Raw genomic sequence first — 25733 nt, forward strand, 5'->3', positions numbered from 1 at the left:
TTCCGGCGGAAATCCTGTGTGCACAGCCAAGCCTGGGTCCACGGCACTCTAACCTGCATTGCACGACTTTCTAAGTTGGTCTCCGGCGACGTGGGACTCCTTTGTGCAACTTCGGCGAGCACCGTTTCACGCATCCTCGTAGTGCCTGTTTCTGGCACTTCTCCGGGTGCTACCTGCTTCAGTGAGGGCTCTTTGTCTTGCTCGACGTCCCCTCTCTCTGCAGGTCCAATTTGCGACCTTCTGGTCCCTCCTGGGCCCCAGCAGCGTCCAAAAACGCCAAACGCACGATTTGCGTGTAGCAAGGCTTGTTGGCGTCCATCCGGCGGGAAAACACTTCTGCACGACTCTCCAAGGCGTGGGGGATCCATCCTCCAAAGGGGAAGTCTCTAGCCCTTGTCGTTCATGCAGTATTCACAGTTCTTCAGCCTAGAAAGAGCTTCTTTGCACCAACCGCTGGCATTTCTTGGGCATCTGCCCATCTCCGAGCTGCTTGTGACTTTTGGACTTGGTCCCCTTGTTCCACAGGTACCTTCAGACAGGAATCCATCGTTGTTGCATTGCTGATTTGTGTTTTCCTTGCATTCTCCCTCTAACACGACTATTTTGTCCTTAGGGGAACTTTGGTGCACTTTGCACTCACTTTTCAGGGTCTTGGGGAGGCTTATTTTTCTAACTCTCACTATTTTCTAATAGTCCCAGCGACCCTCTACAAGGTCACATAGGTTTGGGGTCCATTCGTGGTTCGCATTCCACTTCTGGAGTATATGGTTTGTGTTGCCCCTATCCCTATGTTTCCCCATTGCATCCTATTGTAACTATACATTGTTTGCACTGTTTTCTAAGACTATACTGCATATTTTTGTTATTGTGTATATATATCTTGTGTATATTTCCTATCCTCTCACTGAGGGTACACTCTAAGATACTTTGGCATATTGTCATAAAAATAAAGTACCTTTATTTTTAGTATAACTGTGTATTGTGTTTTCTTATGATATTGTGCATATGACACTAGGTGGTACTGTAGTAGCTTCACACGTCTCCTAGTTCAGCCTAAGCTGCTCTGCTAAGCTACCATTATCTATCAGCCTAAGCTGCTAGACACCCTATACACTAATAAGGGATAACTGGGCCTGGTGCAAGGTGCAAGTACCCCTTGGTACTCACTACAAGCCAGTCCAGCCTCCTACAGGCCCCAATGGCACTTTAATTTAAAAAATATATATTTACCTATACTTACCCTACTTACCTGGGATGGGGCCCCCCATCCTCCAGTGCCCCTCTGGTGTGGGTGTTCCTGGGGCTTGAGGAGGGCACCTGTGGACCCATTCCATGGTGTTCCACCCCCAGAAATGGGTCCACAGGTCCCCTAATGTGAGAAGGTAGCCTCTTTCTAGCCTTGTTACCCCCACTTTTGGCCTGTTTGTGAGTGTATGTCAGGATGTTTGTCACTGTTTTCACTGTCTCACTGGGATCCTGATAGCCAGGCCTCAGTGCTCATAGTGAAAACACTATGGTTTCAGTATGTTTGTTATGTGTCACTGGGATCCTGCTGGTCAGGACCCCAGTGCTCATAGGTTTGTGGCCTATATGTATGTGTCACTGGGACCCTGTCACACAGGGCCCCAGTGCTCATAGGTGTGCATGTATATGTTCCCTGTGTGGTGCCTAACTGTCTCACTGAGGCTCTGCTAACCAGAACCTCAGTGGTTATGCTCTCTCATTACTTTCAAATTGTCACTAACAGGCTAGTGACCATTTTTACCAATTTACATTGGCTTACTGGAACACCCTTATAATTCCCTAGTATATGGTACTGAGGTACCCAGGGTATTGGGGTTCCAGGAGATCCCTATGGGCTGCAGCATTTCTTTTGCCACCCATAGGGAGCTCTGACAATTCTTACACAGGCCTGCCACTGCAGCCTGAGTGAAATAACGTCCACGTTATTTCACAGCCATTTTACACTGCACTTAAGTAACTTATAAGTCACCTATATGTCTAACCTTTACCTGGTAAAGGTTAGGTGCAAAGTTACTTAGTGTGAGGGCACCCTGGCACTAGCCAAGGTGCCCCCACATTGTTCAGAGCCAATTCACTGAACTTTGTGAGTGCGGGGACACCATTACACGCGTGCACTACATATAGGTCACTACCTATATGTAGCTTCACCATGGTAACTCCGAATATGGCCATGTAACATGTCTATGATCATGGAATTGCCCCCTCTATGCCATCCTGGCATTGTTGGTACAATTCCATGATCCCAGTGGTCTGTAGCACAGACCCTGGTACTGCCAGACTGCCCTTCCTGGGGTTTCTCTGCAGCTGCTGCTGCTGCCAACCCCTCAGACAGGCAGCTGCCCTCATGGGGTCCAGCCAGGCCTGGCCCAGGATGGCAGAACAAAGAACTTCCTCTGAGAGAGGGTGTGACACCCTCTCCCTTTGGAAAATGGTGTGAAGGCAGGGGAGGAGTAGCCTCCCCCAGCCTCTGGAAATGCTTTGTTGGGCACAGATGTGCCCAATTCTGCATAAGCCAGTCTACACCAGTTCAGGGACCCCTTAGCCCCTGCTCTGGCTCGAAACTGGACAAAGGAAAGGGGAGTGACCACTCCCCTGACCTGCACCTCCCCTGGGAGGTGTCCAGAGCTCCTCCAGTGTGCTCCAGACCTCTGCCATCTTGGAAACAGAGGTGCTGCTGGCACACTGGACTGCTCTGAGTGGCCAGTGCCATCAGGTGACGTCAGAGACTCCTGCTGATAGGCTCCTTCAGGTGTTAGTAGCCTTTCCTCTCTCCTAGGTAGCCAAACCCTCTTTTCTGGCTATTTAGGGTCTCTGTCTCTGGGGAAACTTTAGATAACGAATGCATGAGCTCAGCCGAGTTCCTCTGCATCTCCCTCTTCACCTTCTGATAAGGAATCGACCGCTGACCGCGCTGGAAGCCTGCAAACCTGCAACATAGTAGCAAAGACGACTACTGCAACTCTGTAACGCTGATCCTGCCGCCTTCTCGACTGTTTTCCTGCTTGTGCATGCTGTGGGGGTAGTCTGCCTCCTCTCTGCACCAGAAGCTCCGAAGAAATCTCCCGTGGGTCGACGGAATCTTCCCCCTGCAACCGCAGGCACCAAAAAGCTGCATCTCCGGTCCCTTGGGTCTCCTCTCAGCACGACGAGCGAGGTCCCTCGAATCCAGCGACACCGTCCAAGTGACTCCCACAGTCCAGTGACTCTTCAGCCCGAGTTTGGTGGAGGTAAGTCCTTGCCTCACCTCGCGGGGCTGCATTGCTGGGAACCGCGACTTTGCAAGCTTCTCCGGCCCCTGTGCACTTCCGGCGGAAATCCTGTGTGCACAGCCAAGCCTGGGTCCACGGCACTCTAACCTGCATTGCACGACTTTCTAAGTTGGTCTCCGGCGACGTGGGACTCCTTTGTGCAACTTCGGCGAGCACCGTTTCACGCATCCTCGTAGTGCCTGTTTCTGGCACTTCTCCGGGTGCTACCTGCTTCAGTGAGGGCTCCTTGTCTTGCTCGACGTCCCCTCTCTCTGCAGGTCCAATTTGCGACTTCCTGGTCCCTCCTGGGCCCCAGCAGCGTCCAAAAACGCCAAACGCACGATTTGCGTGTAGCAAGGCTTGTTGGCGTCCATCCGGCGGGAAAACACTTCTGCACGACTCTCCAAGGCGTGGAGGATCCATCCTCTAAAGGGGAAGTCTCTAGCCCTTGTCGTTCCTGCAGTATTCACAGTTCTTCAGCCTAGTAAGAGCTTCTTTGCACCAACCGCTGGCATTTCTTGGGCATCTGCCCATCTCCGAGCTGCTTGTGACTTTTGGACTTGGTCCCCTTGTTCCACAGGTACCCTCAGTCAGGAATCCATCGTTGTTGCATTGCTGATTTGTGTTTTCCTTGCATTTTCCCTCTAACACGACTATTTTGTCCTTAGGGGAACTTTAGTGCACTTTGCACTCACTTTTCAGGGTCTTGGGGAGGGTTATTTTTCTAACTCTCACTATTTTCTAATAGTCCCAGCGACCCTCTACAAGGTCACATAGGTTTGGGGTCCATTCGTGGTTCACATTCCACTTTTGGAGTATATGGTTTGTGTTGCCCCTATCCCTATGTTTCCCCATTGCATCCTATTGTAACTATACATTGTTTGCACTGTTTTCTAAGACTATACTGCATATTTTTGCTATTGTGTATATATATCTTGTGTATATTTCCTATCCTCTCACTGAGGGTACACTCTAAGATACTTTGGCATATTGTCATAAAAATAAAGTACCTTTATTTTTAGTATAACTGTGTATTGTGTTTTCTTATGATATTGTGCATATGACACTAAGTGGTACTGTAGTAGCTTCACACGTCTCCTAGTTCAGCCTGAGCTGCTTTGCTAAGCTACCATTATCTATCAGCCTAAGCTGCTAGACACCCTATACACTAATAAGGGATACCTCGGCCTGGTGCAAGGTGTAAGTACCCCTTGGTACTCACTACAAGCCAGTCCAGCCTCCTACATTGGTTGTGCAGCGGTGGGATAAGTGCTTGAGACTACTTACCACTCTTGTCATTGTACTTTTCATAAGAGAAAAATATACAAAACAAGGTCAGTGTATATACACATAGCCAAAAAGTTTTGCATTTCCTCTTTTCACTCTTTTCTAAGTGCTGAAAAGTACTTCTAAACTTTCAAAAAGTTCTTAAAAGTTTAAAAAGTTTTTCTGTCTTTCCAAAAAGTTCTGAAAACTTTTTTCTCTTTGTCTATCACTTTAACTCTCTCTAAAAATGTCTGGCACAGGCCAAAAAGTTGAACTGTCCAAACTTGCATATGATCACCTTAGCTGGAAAGGAGCAAGGAGTCTCTGCATAGAGAGAGGTTTGAGTGTAGGGAAGAATCCTTCCTTAGAACTGTTAATTAATATGCTTAGAGTACAGGATAAGGCCATAAGTGCCCAATCTGTAGAAAAAGTAGCTAATGGTTCTCAATCTGATCCAGGGACTCCACCAGGAAAAGGTTCAGGAAAGAAACTTCTCAGCCTGCCCATTACTAGACAGTCTAGCATAGTTGGTACAGAGGTTGAATCACATCATACTGATGATGTGCTCTCACATTATGCTGGTAGCCAAGCTGTTAGGGTGCCCCTTGTAAGGGACAGGTCTCCTTCTGTTCATTCCCATCATACCTCTGTATCTAGAAATGTCCCTCCCACCCACCCTGATGACAGATTGTTAGAAAGGGAGCTCAATAGATTGAGAGTGGAACAAACCAGACTGAAGCTCAAGAAGCAACAGCTGGATTTGGATAGACAGTCTTTAGAAATAGAGAGGGAAAGACAGAAGTTGGGTTTAGATACCCATGGTGGCAGCAGCAGTATTCCCCATAGTCATCCTGCAAAAGAGCATGATTCCAGGAATCTGCACAAGATAGTTCCCCCTTATAAGGAGGGGGATGACATTAACAAGTGGTTTGCTGCACTTGAGAGGGCCTGTGTTGTACAGGATGTCCCTCAAAAGCAGTGGGCTGCTATCCTATGGCTATCATTTAGTGGAAAGGGTAGGGATAGACTCCTTACTGTGAAAGAAAATGATGCCAATAATTTTACAGTTCTTAAGAATGCACTCCTGGATGGTTATGGCTTAACCACTGAACAGTACAGGATAAAGTTCAGAGAGACCAAAAAGGAGTCTTCACAAGACTGGGTTGATTTCATTGACCATTCAGTGAAGGCCTTGGAGGGGTGGTTACATGGCAGTAAAGTTACTGATTATGAAAGCCTGTATAACACAATCCTGAGAGAGCATATACTTAATAATTGTGTGTCTGATTTGTTGCACCAGTACCTGGTAGACTCTGATCTGACCTCTCCCCAAGAATTGGGAAAGAAGGCAGACAAATGGGTCAGAACAAGGGTGAACAGAAAAGTTCATACAGGGGGTGACAAAGATGGCAATAAGAAGAAAGATGGTGAAAAATCTCAAGATAAGCATGGGGATAAGGGTAAAACCAAAGATCCCACTTCAAATCTTAAACACTCTTCAGAGGGTGGGGATAAAACAAATTCTTCCTCTTCTTCCCAACCTGCACACATTAAAAAGCCTTGGTGCTTTGTGTGTAAAAACAGAGGCCATAGGCCAGGGGATAAGTCCTGTCCAGGTAAACCCCCTGAGCCTACCACCACTAATACATCAAGCTCTAGTGCCCCTAGCAGTAGTGGTACTAGTGGTGGGACTGCTGGCAACAGTCAAGCAAAGGGTGTAGTTGGGTTCACTTATGGGTCCATAGTGGAAACTGATGTAATCAGTCCCAAGACAGTTTCTGTCACACCTAGTGGCATTGGCCTTGCCACACTGGCTGCTTGTCCCCTTACAATGGATAAGTACAGGCAGACAGTTTCAATAAATGGTGTTGAGGCCTTGGCCTATAGGGACACAGGTGCCAGTTTCACTTTGGTGACTGAAAACCTAGTGCCTCCTGAACAACACATCATTGGACAACAGTATAAGATTATTGATGTCCATAACTCCACTAAGTTTCTTCCCTTAGCTATAATTCAGTTTAGTTGGGGTGGAGTTACTGGCCCTAAGCAGGTGGTGGTATCACCTAGCTTACCTGTAGACTGTCTCTTAGGTAATGACCTAGAGGCCTCAGGTTGGGCTGATGTAGAGTTTTATGCCCATGCAGCCATGCTGGGCATCCCTGAGGAATTGTTCCCTCTCATTTCAAGTGAAATGAAAAAGCAAAGGAGAGAAGGCCTGAAAACTCAGGATCCCTCTCCATCAACAGGTAAAAAGGGTATCACAGTATCCCCTAACCACCCTACCATTCAGGATACTATTCCTGTGGTGGGAGAAACCTCTCCTGGGGTGGCACCTGTTCCAAGGGAATCATCAGCTGGCATAGCTGGACTCCCTGAGGTAGAAGTACCTCTCTGTGGGATAACTAACATTGGTGACAAAAAGAGCACCATTTTAGTTAACATGGAGCATCCCTCCAACCCTCCCAGAGAAACTTTAGTGCAGAAACCCTGTACTGCCTCACAACACTTAGGACAGCATCCCTGCCCTAGTGTGGAGCTCATAGGACAGCATCCCTGCCCTGCTCCAACTCAAGAGAAACAGCATCCCTGTTCTCTCTTCCAGCCAAATGGACAAAGTTTTTGTCCAGCTATGGCTTTACTGAGACAGCATCCCTGTCTGGCATTTCCATCATTACAAATAGGTTCAGTGGATAATTCCCACTGCTCTAAACTAAAACTTACTGATAGAAACTCTGAAAATACATCTTCACATTGTTGGTTAGCTAAAAAACTTCAAACAGGGTGGTTTACATCCCCACAGGGAAGTAACCATATAGTGGATGATAAAGGGAGTAACCAGTCTATTGCAGAGCTACTCTCTACTTATCACCACTTAGACAATAAAGTCTCAACTGGCCAAGGTTAGCCTTATTGTCCTTCGTTTGGGGGGGGGTTGTGTGAGAAGGTAGCCTCTTTCTAGCCTTGTTACCCCCACTTTTGGCCTGTTTGTGAGTGTATGTCAGGATGTTTGTCACTGTTTTCACTGTCTCACTGGGATCCTGATAGCCAGGCCTCAGTGCTCATAGTGAAAACACTATGGTTTCAGTATGTTTGTTATGTGTCACTGGGATCCTGCTGGTCAGGACCCCAGTGCTCATAGGTTTGTGGCCTATATGTATGTGTCACTGGGACCCTGTCACACAGGGCCCCAGTGCTCATAGGTGTGCATGTATATGTTCCCTGTGTGGTGCCTAACTGTCTCACTGAGGCTCTGCTAACCAGAACCTCAGTGGTTATGCTCTCTCATTACTTTCAAATTGTCACTAACAGGCTAGTGACCATTTTTACCAATTTACATTGGCTTACTGGAACACCCTTATAATTCCCTAGTATATGGTACTGAGGTACCCAGGGTATTGGGGTTCCAGGAGATCCCTATGGGCTGCAGCATTTCTTTTGCCACCCATAGGGAGCTCTGACAATTCTTACACAGGCCTGCCACTGCAGCCTGAGTGAAATAACGTCCACGTTATTTCACAGCCATTTTACACTGCACTTAAGTAACTTATAAGTCACCTATATGTCTAACCTTTACCTGGTAAAGGTTAGGTGCAAAGTTACTTAGTGTGAGGGCACCCTGGCACTAGCCAAGGTGCCCCCACATTGTTCAGAGCCAATTCACTGAACTTTGTGAGTGCGGGGACACCATTACACGCGTGCACTACATATAGGTCACTACCTATATGTAGCTTCACCATGGTAACTCCGAATATGGCCATGTAACATGTCTATGATCATGGAATTGCCCCCTCTATGCCATCCTGGCATTGTTGGTACAATTCCATGATCCCAGTGGTCTGTAGCACAGACCCTGGTACTGCCAGACTGCCCTTCCTGGGGTTTCTCTGCAGCTGCTGCTGCTGCCAACCCCTCAGACAGGCAGCTGCCCTCCTGGGGTCCAGCCAGGCCTGGCCCAGGATGGCAGAACAAAGAACTTCCTCTGAGAGAGGGTGTGACACCCTCTCCCTTTGGAAAATGGTGTGAAGGCAGGGGAGGAGTAGCCTCCCCCAGCCTCTGGAAATGCTTTGTTGGGCACAGATGTGCCCAATTCTGCATAAGCCAGTCTACACCGGTTCAGGGACCCCTTAGCCCCTGCTCTGGCGCGAAACTGGACAAAGGAAAGGGGAGTGACCACTCCCCTGACCTGCACCTCCCCTGGGAGGTGTCCAGAGCTCCTCCAGTGTGCTCCAGACCTCTGCCATCTTGGAAACAGAGGTGCTGCTGGCACACTGGACTGCTCTGAGTGGCCAGTGCCATCAGGTGACGTCAGAGACTCCTGCTGATAGGCTCCTTCAGGTGTTAGTAGCCTTTCCTCTCTCCTAGGTAGCCAAACCCTCTTTTCTGGCTATTTAGGGTCTCTGTCTCTGGGGAAACTTTAGATAACGAATGCATGAGCTCAGCCGAGTTCCTCTGCATCTCCCTCTTCACCTTCTGATAAGGAATCGACCGCTGACCGCGCTGGAAGCCTGCAAACCTGCAACATAGTAGCAAAGACGACTACTGCAACTCTGTAACGCTGATCCTGCCGCCTTCTCGACTGTTTTCCTGCTTGTGCATGCTGTGGGGGTAGTCTGCCTCCTCTCTGCACCAGAAGCTCCGAAGAAATCTCCTGTGGGTCGACGGAATCTTCCCCCTGCAACCGCAGGCACCAAAAAGCTGCATCTCCGGTCCCTTGGGTCTCCTCTCAGCACGACGAGCGAGGTCCCTCGAATCCAGCAACACCGTCCAAGTGACCCCCACAGTCCAGTGACTCTTCAGCCCAAGTTTGGTGGAGGTAAGTCCTTGCCTCACCTCGCTGGGCTGCATTGCTGGGAACCGCGACTTTGCAAGCTACTCCGGCCCCTGTGCACTTCCGGCGGAAATCCTTCGTGCACAGCCAAGCCTGGGTCCACGGCACTCTAACCTGCATTGCACGACTTTCTAAGTTGGTCTCCGGCGACGTGGGACTCCTTTGTGCAACTTCGGCGAGCACCGTTTCACGCATCCTCGTAGTGCCTGTTTCTGGCACTTCTCCGGGTGCTACCTGCTTCAGTGAGGGCTCCTTGTCTTGCTCGACGTCCCCTCTCTCTGCAGGTCCAATTTGCGACCTCCTGGTCCCTCCTGGGCCCCAGCAGCGTCCAAAAACGCCAAACGCACGATTTGCGTGTAGCAAGGCTTGTTGGCGTCCATCCGGCGGGAAAACACTTTTGCACGACTCTCCAAGGCGTGGAGGATCCATCCTCTAAAGGGGAAGTCTCTAGCCCTTGTCGTTCCTGCAGTATTCACAGTTCTTCAGCCTAGTAAGAGCTTCTTTGCACCAACCGCTGGCATTTCTTGGGCATCTGCCCATCTCCGAGCTGCTTGTGACTTTTAGACTTGGTCCCCTTGTTCCACAGGTACCCTCAGTCAGGAATCCATCGTTGTTGCATTGCTGATTTGTGTTTTCCTTGCATTTTCCCTCTAACACGACTATTTTGTCCTTAGGGGAACTTTAGTGCACTTTGCACTCACTTTTCAGGGTCTTGGGGAGGGTTATTTTTCTAACTCTCACTATTTTCTAATAGTCCCAGCGACCCTCTACAAGGTCACATAGGTTTGGGGTCCATTCGTGGTTCACATTCCACTTTTGGAGTATATGGTTTGTGTTGCCCCTATCCCTATGTTTCCCCATTGCATCCTATTGTAACTATACATTGTTTGCACTGTTTTCTAAGACTATACTGCATATTTTTGCTATTGTGTATATATATCTTGTGTATTTTTCCTATCCTCTCACTGAGGGTACACTCTAAGATACTTTGGCATATTGTCATAAAAATAAAGTACCTTTATTTTTAGTATAACTGTGTATTGTGTTTTCTTATGATATTGTGCATATGACACTAAGTGGTACTGTAGTAGCTTCACACGTCTCCTAGTTCAGCCTGAGCTGCTTTGCTAAGCTACCATTATCTATCAGCCTAAGCTGCTAGACACCCTATACACTAATAAGGGATACCTCGGCCTGGTGCAAGGTGTAAGTACCCCTTAGTCCTCACTACAAGCCAGTCCAGCCTCCTACACCTAACGCCTGGTCTGGCAGAGGCGTTAAATAATGGTGCAAAGCAAGCTTTGCACCATTATTTAGTGCCTCATGCCACCCTGTGCCATTTTAGCACAGGGGGTAAATATGGGGCTATGGGGTTAGCACCATTTTTTAGATGGGAACGCCTACCTTGCATCTGATTGATGCAAGGTAGGTTCACACATCAAGAAAATAGTGCAAACTTCAATATTTTGACATTAGACGGTCTAACGTCAAAATATAAATATGGAGTTAGTTTTGCACTGAATTTATGTCAACAAATTACACAAATGTTGCGCAAATGAAGTATAAATATGCCCCTTAGTATACCCTGTATTTAGGCATTCCATTATCTTGCACCATACCTTATCCCCTTCTTCTCTTTTTAGTGACACCTAGAGTCATCTTATTTCAATTGTTTTATTTTATCAGCCCCATTCATAGAGAAGGATGCTTCACATGGTGTGCACAGATAAGTGCATTTAACACCCATCTTTGTATGCAACATCTTGGTTCTTTTTTAATAAGTGGTTTCGCCAAAACACTATTTATGTTCTGCCTTATGCAAAATTCTTCACAGGATCTTCTATTTATTTCTTCTGCTTATTCTATTTATTTATGTTATCTAAATTTACCATCCTCCCTACGGTACTGAAGATTTGTTTACCTCTATGGTGGCCAGTTAATGTTGCTTGGTTGATCTATAGTGGCCTGCATGATAGAAGCTGAGGCCTCAGTCTGGTTCCAAGTAAAGTCAACTGGTGTCTGCCTTACTTAAATCTGGATCACACTGAACTGGATTTAGCATCTGTTTTTGGAGAGTTAGATGAGTAACCCAGAACTATAAGGACATGGATTCTGCACTACACACAGTGACCCAAAAGCAAGGCAAAGGCACACCAGCGTATATATGGTAAAACAGGTCTGTGCTGCTGGCACTGGGCCTGATCTGTGGGTTTAAAGATGACCTGTCAACCTACCACTTACTATCTGACACAAGAGATGTGTATTTATTTCAGGCAAAAATATAGATGAATATCCCATTCTGACCGGAATGAATAAATGTCACCTTCCCATAACCTGTGAAAGGGCAACGCCATTTAACAATTGTACATGGATGATCTTTTGAAGTGCACCTTACTTCAACTTAACTGTTATGGTATATAACGTATAAACTGTAAATCTAAAAAAAACTGTGAGAGTCCCTAATTAAGTGACTGTCTTACCTTCTGCTTCAAGGCTAGAAGCTCCATCTTGGCCCGGTTCAACTCTAGCTCCTTGTCTCGCTTGGCAATCTCTTCAGATTGCCCCTCCAGCTTTTCAGAAGCCCCTCGGAGTCGATCCACAAGGTCAGCCCTCTTCTGGGAACTCTCTGATAAAGACTCACGTAGGTCTAGTTCAGAACCGCTGCGTCCCTTGTATGCCAATGATGGTGGGATGCACAACTCCTCCAGGGAACAATATGGGAGACGAGACAGAGAATGCCTCCTCCTGGTTGGGGGACTGGGACTTCTGCGATCTGAATCAGCTCCATTCATGAGAAAACTGCAATAAAAGGATCCAGGTTTGTCATGGAAAGGACAAAACCAGGGAGAGGGTTGGAAACATGTCAATTCAAGGGCATCCAAAAGGCAAAAGCAGCAGAGTCTTAGAATTTATGATTTCAAATTCAACAGACATTTCAGTGCAGTTGAAGTGAAGTTACTGCTTGGAGATTCCCACCAATCCCTTCTTTATTGACCACTCTCTAGTTACTATGAGAAACTCTCACTCATCCCTTCCTAATTCCCAATTCCCTAGTTTCTGCTGGGAGACACCCACTAATCCATTCTTCATTCGCCTCTCTGCAGTTACTGCTGGAATTCCCCCTTTGATCCACACCTTATTTGCTACTCTTTTGTTATTGTGGCAGACTCCCAGTGATCTCTTCTTCACTCACCGCTCTCTAGTTGCTGCAGCTAGACTCTAACTAATCCATTACTCGTGCCCCCCTCCTTAGTTGGTGCTTTGAGGCTACCATGGATAACTTCCTTATTCACTACTCTCTAGCTACTGCTGGGAGACCTCTATTGATGCTTTCCTCATTAGTTTATCTTCAGTTACTGCTGGGAGACTCCCATTGATTCCGTCCTCATTCAACACTCCCTAGTTACTACTTGGAGATGTCAGCTGATCCATTCCCCAGTCACCACTCTCTAGTCCTGCAGGGAAACACCCACTAATCCATACTTCATTCGCCACTCTCTAGTTGCTGTTAAAGCATACACACTGATCACTTCCTCATTCATGAAACTCTACTTATTGCTTAGAGACTCCCATTGATCCCTTCCTCATTCACTACCTTCTATTTACCCCTGGGAGACTCTTATTGATCTCTCCCTCATTCACCACACTGGAACACTTGAAGATTTCAGTTGATTCTTTCTCCATTCACCACTCTATAGTTACTGCTTTGAAACTCCTACTCATCCTTTCCTCTTTCACTTCTCTCTAGTTACTGCTGGAAAACTCCAACTGATCCATTCCTCATTCTACACTGTATGTTTACTGCTATATGACTCCCACTTATCCTTTTTCATTCATCACTGTCTAGGTCATTTTGAGAGGACTCCTATTGATTATTTGTTCTTTTACCACACCTGGTTACAACCTCTTCTTATACTGCTCTCACACCTATGATGGCAACATGATGAGGCATTAATGTACCTTCCAGTCTCTAAGGAGTGAATCCCACGCACTGGACTCACAGATCTTGACCGGTCAAACTGTTGTGGGCTGGTGGAACCTCTTCTATATTCCCGCCAGTTATGATTCATGTAGTCAGGCTCTGAATATCCGGTGGAAGGCCGTGACAGGACCTGAAAGAGACATGCAATGAAAACTGTCTTGGTGGTACCATATCTGTGTTTGACTCTTTTGTACATGGTACTAGAAGTCATATTTCAGCCTCTCTTTTTCATACTAAAGTGACAGAGAAGTGATGTGTCTGACCTAGGTCAAATACGAATACAGAATGTGGAATAACAGAGTGTTTTGATGTAAGAGGTTTTGATCAAGGACACTCTGAATCTGCCATTGCCAGGGTATCCTCTCTCTCTAGGTTCTAATTTGTACATTTCTTTTAAACTATATTCCCCCTATCTTCCTGGAATGTTATGAGTACTTCATCAATGATGAACGGAAAAAGGCACCATTTTCTGTTGATTGTGCAGTGCTGTGGTTATCACTGGGCACTAATAGGAAGACCTGTATTTCTGTTGGGCAGTGGTTTAGTCGAGTGAGATCCTTGAGGGTGCCTAAAGTCACCCAGTGAAACTGTATCCCCAAAAATGATTTTGAAAGCCATTCAGACCAGCCACAAATCTCTGGAGGACAAGATCGGAGGGATGGGTATGGAGGCATCCTTGTAACAACAGGATTTTCAGAATGTGGCCAAGCGTACCAAGATGGCTGAAAATTGTATATCCACTGCTGAGAATTAACTCTGCATGCTCACCCTGGACTATAAACAACTGAAGGATATGGATCAGCAAATGGAAGTGCAGCCTCTCTCATGAATGTGTGATAGGAGACAGTATCGAACGCTGCTGAGAGGTCTAGTAGGATTGGAGCCGCACTATCTCCTTGGACGAGTAGGGTTCGGATGTCGTTGGAAGCCACGATCGCGGTGCTGTGGTTGCTGCGGAATATGGATTGGGAGGATTCGAGTAGGGGTTTCAGTTCCGGATGTGAGCAGAGTTGTTGGTTGATGGCTCTTTCTAACACTTTGTCTGGGAACGGGAGTAGAGAGGTTGAAATGTAGTTGTTGAGTTCACTGGGGTCTGCTGATGTTTCTTCAGACTTCTACATATTTCTAGTCCTCAAGGAAGGTGGCTGTGCAATTGAAGTGTTGAACAGGGTGGTGAGTACATGTCTGATTCTGGCTTCACCAAGATTTAAAATGTGGTGAGGGCATGAGTCGGTTGGGGCCAGTGGTGTAATAAAACTTGAGGGGGCCCTCCTGCAAAGTACATGGAGAGGCCCCCTTTCAAGCCCACTCAAGAGCTCACAGGCCAGGGTAATGTGTCCTGGAGCTCAGGGGACACCCCGCACCGCAGGCCTTTGTTATGCCATTAGTTGGGGCCTCTAAGTGGTCCGAGTTTATGATGAAGACAGTGTTCTGGGGAGTGAGCTGGCTCGATTTGGTTAGTCAGATGTCTGTGGTGGTAGCTGAGTCAATGTGTTACTTGAAGAAGTAGGTGGCCTTGGGCTGGGGTTTGAAGTTTCTGTAGATGTGAGCGATCTTGTCGTGGAAGATATTTGCAAGGTTGTAACAGAGATCCTGTGAGGATATAATGCTGTTTGTTGCAGCTGAAGGGTTGGAGAATTCTTTGACAGTGTTGAAGAGTTCTTTGCTTTTATTGCAGTTTGATTCGATGAGTGTGGCTAAGGCCTTTTTCTTCGATTCTCCCAACAGTCTGTGGTTGAGGGCTGTCTTGAAAGCAGTTTTGTCGGTTGTATCCTTACTGGTGCGATATCTCTTTCCAGTTGACTACAATGTCATTTAGTGGTTCTGAGTTCTTCAGTGTATCAGCTAACCTGCTTGGTAGAACTTCTGTAGGTGTTGTAGCAGATTCGAGTGACGCTATTGATGCAGTTGGTGATCCAGTTGTTGAAGTTTTTGACATTTTGGTCTAGGTTGTTGGAGGAGATGGGGTGGGTGGCTTTGAAGGCATCGATCCATGTGTCCTTTAAGACTTGTGGTGAAGGCATTGGCAAAGGGGCCATGGGACGGTCATCCTACACAAAGTTCACAAGTTAACTGTTATGGGTGACAGATTCTTCATGCTGGGAAGTATGAAGTGGGAGAAAGTTGGGTGCTGGGGTGAAATGGGAGTTTATTTTTAATTTCTGCAAGACTTGGGGACTTACACAGGATGGAACAACAGGCACCACAGTTTGCTGTTTGCAGATAGAGGCACATTCTCTGAGTTTAAAGTTCTTTCCTGGAATGTTGATGGCCTGAATAAAAAGATTAAAAGGGAGGATTTTTGCTCTATAGTAAGAAGGCAGCACCAGGTGTGGTCCTCTTACAATAAATGCACTTGATGGGTACCTAATGGAAATTCTAGGCAGGTTTGGATCTACTAGGGTATTCCATTCTGGCTTCACAACAGGGTCCAGCGGGGTGGCTATTTTATTACAAAAAACATTCCCATTGATGGTGATTGAGGCTTTAAATGATGATGCATTGGGGAGATATGTTGCTGTCTCTGGTCAGTTAGAGGGGCTCCCCTTCACTATAGCAAGCATTTATATTCCCCCCGCCCTAATATAAAGTACAACTGCAAGTTCTTAATTGGCTCTAAAGGCCTCTATGGGTATGTTGCTCATGGGCTGGGATTTTAGCTCTGTAATGGGCCTCTTAGTTGGCACAAAACGGCCAGAGTCTGCTGCTCAGGAAACTGCTCTCCTTGGCAGGGCAGCAGTATTGGGGATTAGCGATGTCTGGAGGCTGTTGCATTCTACAGATGACAAATTTACATTCTACTCTGGAGCACACCAGTCTCATTCTAGACTAGACAACTTGTTTATCTTGGCAGTTGAGCTACCACGTGTTACAGGGACTACTATACTTCCCACATATCTATCAGATCATTACGCGGTTGAGCTAACAGTGGGTAGGCTCCTGGGGAACACGGAATGTCAATAGCTTCTTAACACTTGGTGGTTTCAATAGATACATAGTGGATTATCTGGACACAAAAAGCACCACTGTTCCTTAGCTATGTTGGTGTAGTAGGCACTTAAGCCAACCATCAGTGGAAAGATTATTTCACACATAACATGTAAGCACAGGGAAAGGGACTGGTAAAACATTGAGTTAGAAATGTCAATCCTTGATTTGGAACACAATATTGCTGAGAGCATAGATATAGAGGTTCAGTGGAGACTGGAGGCAGCTTGAACGTCCCTTCAAGAGAACCTGCTAGACACTGACAAAATATCATGGGCTGCCTCACAGCACCAGTTATATGATTTGGGAGACAAGACCAGTAGTTAAGATACTGGCTGGCCACTCAGGAAACCAAGTCTAGACTAATATCCCAGATTCATGACCAGCCATGAGGGCCAGTCACAAAGTCAGCCAACAATGCAGAAGCATTCACTTTTTACTATACAACGCTGTATTGTAAGATACCCAACCTGAAGGAGGAAACAAATAACCCACCCATTACCGTCCGTCCTGTGTCCAAACTGCAAAACTCTGGATCTTCCAGTATCAGATGAGGAAATCTTGGAGGGGATAGCATAGATGCAACTGGGAAAACTCCTGGCCTGTATCATTTTCCTTTAGATTTTCTAAAGAAAATTGCCTACTACTCTTGTGGAACCATTGTTGGCAATGTTTCAGGAGGCACTAAACACTCACAATTGTCTGCACGACCTTCGGGGGGCACCATGGTGGTTATATCAATACCATACAAACCTTTGATGGACTGGGCATCCTACAGACCTGTTTCTCTGATTAACACAGAGGCAACGATCTTCACAGTGTTTACATAAATAATATGGGAAGTTATTATTATTATTTTAGGGTGTTTGTAATTGAAGGGAAAAATTACACATAGGAGGTAATCTGCCTTGTATATTACTGCGAGGTGTTATTTTTATTTTTAATGTATTGGAAGAATAGTTGTTAGAGTGTAGGATGGAAAATTGGTAGACCTTTTGCTTTCTATTGCAATCTCTATTATTACTTCTAACTGGAAATCTTCGGAGAACATTACTCTCAGACAGTGGTGGAATTCTGTATGTTATCATCATAGACTTGACAGCTACAAGCTTGATTCAACAGGAACTTTCTTCAAACGTCATCAGCTATGGTTGCCATTAAGTAACTATCTTTCACGCACTGCGAAGGAAATGGATTTTTCTCCTCCTTTTTAAAAAATGTCAATATATTTCCTGTTTTTCTTCTTATATATACTTATTTCATCTTAAATTCGCTGTAACTAATGCCTATTGCCTCTCTCTCTACATGGCTATCACTTGATTCCCTTTTCTATCCCTAAAGCTCTTCTCCCTCTTTCTTTCTTCTTTCTTTATTCAAACTTGGAGTCTTTGATACTATATTGCTGTATATGCCTAATTCATGTACATGTTTAAATATGCATTTACAAGTACAATATTCCTTATGAATATATATTCACAACTGCATATCTCTGTCCTTGCAATGTTAAGTTAATGTTCTTGTATTTGACTCAATAAAAAACATCTAAAAAAAAAAAAAGAGTGTAGGATGGTGGCACCTCCTATTGTGTTAGAACAGCTGGCAAAGCTTAAAGATCTTGGAATGGATGCAATGTAGGATGACCTCAGGGTGGCCGTTTTACCAAGTTTCCATTAACACTAGGATGACCTCTGCCACCTTAAAGGCTGGCGGGCCTTCCGCCAAGGTCTCAATCAGGCCATAAGCAACTTTGTTTTACATATCTAACTTCAGTTATGTTTTGAGTTAATGTTTTGGAGGAGGTGAGGTAGAGATAATGAATCCGCTCCATTGAGAAGGTGGTTGGGGAGAGAGCAATTTTTGAAATGTGAGGTTTGCATTTTATTTAAAAATAACATACTATCCTCAGTATCAGTAGAAGATTCTAGTCTCCCTCCACAAAAAGTATATATAACTGGTCTGAGTTGACTGCCCCAAAATGATAAGCTGTGCTCAGAGCTCTGATCGCTTGTGAGCAGAAAAAAACACACTCAGCAAGTATGGCCCACCTCAGGATAATACCGGACAAGATTCACAGTTTGGTAGCTGTTATGTGGACTGCAGAATGGTCCAGCCAGACCATGGAACCAGATTTTCCATACTTTGTAGACATTGCATTCAGATGAAGTAGAAGAAGTTGATAAGACACTACTGCAGATGTCAGCACTTGAAAACCTTGGGATATGACAGACTTCAGCAGTGTTACATCTTCAGTGGAAAGGCAAGCATCCTTGGAAAGGATCTCCAAAATGCTGACAGAAATCAGCATCCACCAGTCCACACAAAATGTAAAGCAATTGACCCCAAAGAGCAAAAAGACGGTCCTAAGAGCCCAAAAAATTTAAGTAATCAGGGGTAAGGATTTGAGGGCATGAGATATGTAAGTCCACTGATCAGCAAAAGCGCGTAAAATTGATTCAGTGGTTCACTCTATCCTAAGAAGGCAAATGAATCAAGGAAACCCCTAACTCGTTATAGTGATGAATGAGAACGCTTCTGCTATTAACCTTCAAGATTACTACATTAGTTTGTAGTAGAAAGTAGTGAAAGCCTGGTCGAGCTAGATACAAGTCTGTTACATGAAGCCACATTTCAAAATGGCCCTGATGGTCATTCACGTATAATTGCCATTTGGTTTAGTTTCAGCGTTATCAGTATTTGAAAGGCTAACACACCTCCTATTCAAGGACAAAGAATATGTCACATGCCACAGGATGATATTTTATTGTTTGGATTGTCCAAAGAAGACCATAATGCAACTTTAGGTAAGGTATTGACTGTCCTTGATGAAAAGGGTTTGACTATTACTGCCAAAATATGTCAAATTAAAGTGTAGTTTACCTGGGGTACTTCATCTGAAATGAAGGAACAGCGCCTAAAACATGTTTAGTTATGGTAACTGTAGGATCACCCAATCCTAAGGAAATAAATTGATTGCGATCATTCCATGGGCTGGCAGAATACTTTTCTAGATTTTGACCTATGACCTCAGAAAAGACTGCAACTTTTTGGAGCTTAATGAAAAAATGTGACTTGTGAAAGAGCATGGGATGTCATGTGGGTTTTAAATGGTGGCTATTAAATGCTGACAGAAGAGCCAGCAAGTGCAAGTCGACAATTATGACCAATGATGGTGATAAGGCTGCCAAAAGTTAATAAAGTACGAAACATTAATTACTAATATGAGAGAAAGATGTTAGGTCTAAAACTGCCATTTCTTTCATGCTTCAAAAGCATGCTCTGAACTTTGCATAAACTTTTGTCGCTTGAGTCGCAAACTTGCTAAACTGGCAGATTCTTGCAATTAAATGTTTCACTTATAACCTCTGTTTCAATTATAAATGCTGCAAAATGTTCGTCTTAAACAATGCAACCAGTATTAACTATATCACTTTTTCACTTACTAACCTGCTTTTGAATGCGCTGATGTGCAGAGAAAATAACCGAATCACTTTGCATGAATGACTTAACACTATGAATGTGATAGGAATGGAAGATGAAATTATAGTCATGTATGCAACGTGTTCTTTCAGAGGAAGAGTAGACGTATGGGAGAAAAACGAAAAGTGTCCAACACCTTCTGTTTGTGAAAAGCATCCAGTCGTAAACTGCAACACATCTACAAACATTCTATAGTGTAACGGCCACATAATGTATAAAACGTGTCCGAGGGAAGGAGTTGCTGCTGATGCTGATGAGAGCAGATGTTGAGGTTCGAGCTGCAGAAGATGCCATTGTTGCCCGTCACCTCCCCTGTGTGAGCTACTTGGGTTCCGGGCTATTGGGGCACGATGTTGATGTTGACTCTACTGCAGAATAGACCTGCTTATTGTTAGAGAGAAGGGAGCTGGACAACCTGTTCTAGTGTAGTATGAGCTGAGAGCACATTATACGGATCGTCGAGGGAAACTGTGTTAGTTTTAGGAGATTGAATACTTTTTAACGTCTTGCAAAATATTCTCTGACTACTTTGGACAACAAAACTAGATTATTACAGCATTATTTCTGTGTGGGAGCTCAATCTGGGAAACTGAAACAGGGTAGGGACAGATTCAGGACACACTTTATGCTTGTTTCTGATAACCTTTCTGATTATTAAAAATCATTTTTATTCAATTCTAAGAATAACTATTTCAAACTATCCTAACTCTATTTAAATCTCTAAGAAAGTTGACTTAATAATGGCAACTGTAATTTGCGGTATTATTTTACAAGTTATTAATACACCTAACAACTACCACATTAAAGATCCATACTGAAGACCCAGGAGAAAAAAGGGTAAGTGGTAGCAGGGAAAAGAATAATTGATCACACAAAGTGGACGTTGCTTCTGTAAAATGTGAGTGCACCTTACACACAGGTAATGTAGGTTTGGTGGTCAATAGCTTGTAATGGCCATTATTTGTGGTGGAGTGCCAAACCTACGTTTGATAACACTTTAACATTCAGCCTGGTGTAGTCATCATTTAGAGTATTAACTAGAAGTTGTTGCTTCACTGCTAGAGGGGATTATATCTTGGCACCTGAACCGTGAATTTTAGAAGCTGCTGTGTTTGTAGGCCTTGTTACATGTGTATATGCTGTTTCATTTCATTTGCTCACAGTGTCTCTGTTTCACATAATGTAATGCTTGTGCCTGCTTGATAGAACTTGTCATGTGCACCATTCTCCCATCGAAGAGCTCTTTTCCTTGGAAAATGCCGGGGAGACATCACCTCAATTTTTCTGTGATCACTGATTAATAAATGTATTTTCTACACTTGTCCTAAATGCAGGCGTTTTCGTCAACAGAGTACACTGAGTGGAATCAGAGATTTGGTCCACCCGGTATCCACGCACCAAATGACAAGCAAGTCGTAATGTGGTCTAGTGCATTTTCCACATATGAACAGGATGGTAGAATAATGGAACATGGAATTGAAGAAGGGATTGCAATAGCTGTAAATTTAGAAAACTAGTTAGAGGAAGTATTTATTCAAGCTGTTATGGGCTTACATGGCCACCCCCTCAGGGTGTAGGTGATAAGTCACCATTTGAGAAAGTGTGAGGAAGAGACCTTGCTCAGATTCAAAGGAACGCGAACGATGGAGAGAAGTGATGACAATTTTAATGTAAAGATTGGTAAGGAAATGTGATGAATGGTGAATTCAAATTTGGAGATTTGTGAAGGTGAAGCAGGACAATTTGAAGAGAAAAGTGTGCTACAAATTTTCTGAACCCTTAGCAGTTGGAGAATGAGGACATTTGTGATGGAGTTATGCAATGGAAAGGTTTTGAATAAAGGTAACATAGTCCAGGTATGTGTCCGAGAATAACAAAAGCAAGGATGAGGACATGAGGAATAATCTGAAAATGCATATGAAGAAAAGATGTGTATATATATTTTCTTTATCTTTTTTAATTTTTTACATTAGACATAGAATTTAGAATTATTGAGTGTGGTGATGTACAAGTTTGGTTTTGAAAAAGGGAAATCTGACTCTGACTGTTACCAGGATTCTCCTCCTCTGTGAGACCTTATTTGTACAGTCTCCATTAAAATATATTCTAACCATTTTAATTCTATGATCATTTTAAAAGAGAACTCTAGAAATATTCAGTCCTGAAGGGATAAAATAGCTTCCGGAGACAGGCTGCAAAATAAAGCTGCTACATTGGTGCGTTGCCCTGGCTAGTTGGTGGTGGTGGATGTTGAGTGGGAGACAATGTCGTAATTGGACTCTTACTCCTTAGCGAATCTGCTGGTGACAGTACTTCAGTTTGTAAGCGACAAGTCGCCACTGTCGTCCCAACCCTCCCAGCTCACAAGCAGTACCTCACCAAAACTCAGACAATAAAGGTTATTTCTGGCAGCCTTCCACATGGACTCTAGATGAGACCTCTCAGGGAAGTTGTGGTGAAACGGAAGGTACCCTTTTCTCTCATTAGGAATAAGTCTCAGACACACCTACGCAGCGGAGAAGATGCAGGAGAGTATTCAATATATTTATTGACAAGACTGCACTCTACGATAAAATTCATGAATTGCAATTATTAGGATAATGAGCAATGGTAGAAGCAAAATAGTGAAGATGAGAGTTGTGAATATGAAAAACCCCAACATATTGAACTAAACATAAGATATGCGATTCCTAGCAAAAAAAACTAATCTCTACCCTAATGAGAGCTAGGTGTGATAAATCCTAATCTGCCAGTACCATGTCCATGAGAAGTACCCCCATCCCTTGTTACCTTGAATGAGGTCTTTAGATCAGACTCCGTGAAGACACAAAGGCTGAGTTCTGCAACAAGGTGACGTGCAGCGTGGATGGCATCTGGAAGGAACCCCTCTAATGACCTTGTCCGTGTGAGGTGTATTTATACAGCATATGTAGGATCCCTGACAAATGTATGTTCCTCAACAACTGATAATGTGGCAGACTTGTGTCAGCAATTACATAAATAATCCCTAACAAGTGTGCATTATGTTCCTGTCACATGTAAGTGAGAAAGGGACATGATGACAATACCTACATACATCACTGATAATGACACCTTCTCAGAATGGCACTGATAAGCAAAGCAAAACATTTTTTATAAAATGAAGGCAGCTGAAAAGTTCTAAAAGAAATAATACAATAAATTGAATAAAACAGAGCATTCTAAGTGGGTAAAAGGTCACTAGGTGCCGGGAGCAACAGGCCAGCAAACCGAATGTTAAGCAAGCTCCTGTGCCCAGAGGGAAACTAAAATGGATTCAGCACACGGGAGGTCTTGTAGACTGACCAGAAAAGGCATTCCTATTTGAGGTTACAGTTGGAGTCAAGTGTGGGGCTTCAGCTTTCAGGATAAGGCAACCATTTGCCCTTGTACATAAAATACATCCCTTAGTGTCTCTTTGTTAGGTGACGCTCCCCTGATGGCAAGCCTGGGCTAGATGGCACTTCCCAGAGTACGTTTTTTTCCAGATGCCCAATATATGCTCAGCCAGAAGGCTGGGCACCAATATGACATTTATTTCTTTTATTAAAATTTGTTTTTGGACATAAAGTTTTGAAACGGTTAGTCCCAAATCAGACACATACTCATGTTGTCTATGTGTGTTGTGACTGGTGGATAAAGACCTCCCAGTATCGCTTTAGTACCACAGCAGACTTAATTAAAGTATAACCTTTAAAGATATAAACATTGCACCCTAAAGGCCTTTAACATTCTCCATGTTCTGTGGGCACACTCCACAGAATACACATGTCACAGGAACCACGGGGTTCCTGAAGAAATACAGTGTGGCTAGTCAATGGTGGGTATGTAGCATTAGGCATGCAGCAAGTAACCCACATTATTAAGAGATTTGTTTGTGCCACTGCAGCCTGCACATAGGTAGTTACATGTCAGTAAAACCCAGAACGTCAGGTGCAACATTTCACATTGAGGTTTGCAATGTCTGGGTACAGTCATTGAACCTTTGCAATTCTTGAAGAGCACATATTATGTAACCATTGTCATGTTGCGCAGCACATGAAGGATTAGGCTGGCAATACACAATCCAAGACCTCAGCCAGGGTAAAAAAGGGTATAACCAAGAGAAAACATTCTAGGGTAAACTAAAAGAGAGGGCTCGCTTACTGTGAATCTAGGAACTGTAAGAGGTTGATCATGCACTCAAACAGACTGAATCTTGAAAGTGAAGTATCAAATTCGTGATAAGAGGTTCCAGAACTGGGGATATTACCAATATTTCAGATCATGAACGACCGATGCATAGATAAATTTGATTAAATGCCCAATCCCCCTTGCCGCCAAATCCTTCATTAGCACTATAATGAAAAGGTACATTAAAGATGAACTAACACTGATAATAAAACAAGCATTGGTAAAGCCAATCAGTTTCTCCTTTTGGCTTTGCCAACGTAAATAAGTTGGCTATGTCAATACTTTTTTCCAGTGCTTTCAAGCATCTGAAGAAGAAATGGTTATTGCCAATGCTGTTCAAAATTGACAAAAAAAACTACTGCTGCATATGCGTCAGGACATTAAGATTGCCCCAATGTGATGAGACGTCACCACATGTGCATAATATGTCATGATGCAGTAGCCATTTTCTGTTGTTTAAGTTATCGTTCCCAGCTGGTATTTTAAAAGTAAATATTAGCATACCGATCCAAGAATGCTGTTTAAAAAAAAAAAAAAACAGGTGTGAACGTGTATCTACAAAAATAAGTGGCCCAGTACCAATTTGCTCAGCAAAAAAATTGAAAACTAAATAAATAGGAGGTGGATAAATTATAACAAGCATTCACAATGCAATGGGTCTCGCATTTGTTCTAGTTAGAGCTATTCGTGTTGTAAACTCCTAACCGCACCTTTCTTCCCACATAAATTGAAAAAGAAAAGTAAAACAGTTTCACATAAGCAAGCCGATTCAAAGTGCCATGGCATAAGTGTGAAGGAGACACACAAAAGGAAAAAGAAGTTTGCTCGCAGTCAAATGTATCGGCAAAAGTGCAATTAGCCATGTAATAGGGTCGATGTCCAAGGCGGTAAGCAAACTGCCCCAAGAAGGGACAAACGTGAAGCATTTACCAATGATAACAAAGGAATTTTGAAGGACAAGCCCATGAACGAGCGATAGTAATAGGTGTGGGGTAGGAGTGGTTAAAAACCCAAATAGATAAAAACACGTCGGAAAAGCAGTGCTTGCACGCTGCTATGCTCAACCTAAAAAAAACATAGAGGTGTGCCGAAGCAACAAATGAGCTAAGGGGTGCCGGAGTGGTGAAAGTACAACAAAGAGTTCAGGGGGCAATAGAGTGAGTGAAGGGAGGAGCAACACACAGGAAGGGGAGGTTCAAGAAAATTCATGCCCTTCTAGGAAGTGCTAAAAGGAAAATATAATAGTTCCCTAAATATAAACAGTGGAAAGATACAAGGCATCCAATAGGAAAATAGTAAAGAAGAAATGCTTCATAGGCAGGACAAACAAACTATAAGGAAGAAAACCATTGTATAAGAATTAGGGACAGACAGACATGGAAGCCACCCAATCGAGAGCAAGAGGCTGAGCCAAAGACTACTATATGTCAATACTTTACTGTATTAGAACAACACATCTTTTACTACAGACAGTTAAAACTGTCTGTTTAGGCGATACCAAACAACATTTCCTACTCCTCTCCCTCTAATGGGCCTCTCTTTCTAATGTCTTAGGGCTGGTCTCTGAAATTAGAAACTTATCTTAAGGATGGTGGTGAACTGCTGCAGCTCTAACATCTGATCTGCCTAAGAGCCTTCTTTCATTTTCTTAGTGAGGAGGAGATGATATCCGGGTGCCTCCATTTCCTGTGAATTGTGGGTCCCATGCTAGCTAAGGATGGTACTAGCG

The 25733-nt window shown here is 44.2% G+C and overlaps 1 protein-coding gene across 2 annotated transcripts in view; it reads right to left on the reverse strand.

Moving 5' to 3' along the window:
* The window catches only part of LOC138283907 (myosin-2 heavy chain-like), a 212936-nt gene that overhangs the window by 163030 nt on the left and 24173 nt on the right, over positions 1–25733 (reverse strand). For both annotated transcript variants that reach the window (XM_069222124.1, XM_069222123.1), the window contains exons 3-4: positions 13327–13478; positions 11847–12165 (exon numbers count right to left, since the gene is read on the reverse strand). In XM_069222124.1, coding sequence (XP_069078225.1) covers positions 11847–12165; positions 13327–13478 — 471 coding nt within the window. The remainder of the gene's footprint in view (positions 1–11846; positions 12166–13326; positions 13479–25733) is intronic.

The sequence above is a fragment of the Pleurodeles waltl genome, chromosome 3_1, assembly GCF_031143425.1.
Source record: "Pleurodeles waltl isolate 20211129_DDA chromosome 3_1, aPleWal1.hap1.20221129, whole genome shotgun sequence".
Taxonomy (NCBI): Eukaryota; Metazoa; Chordata; class Amphibia; order Caudata; family Salamandridae; genus Pleurodeles; species Pleurodeles waltl.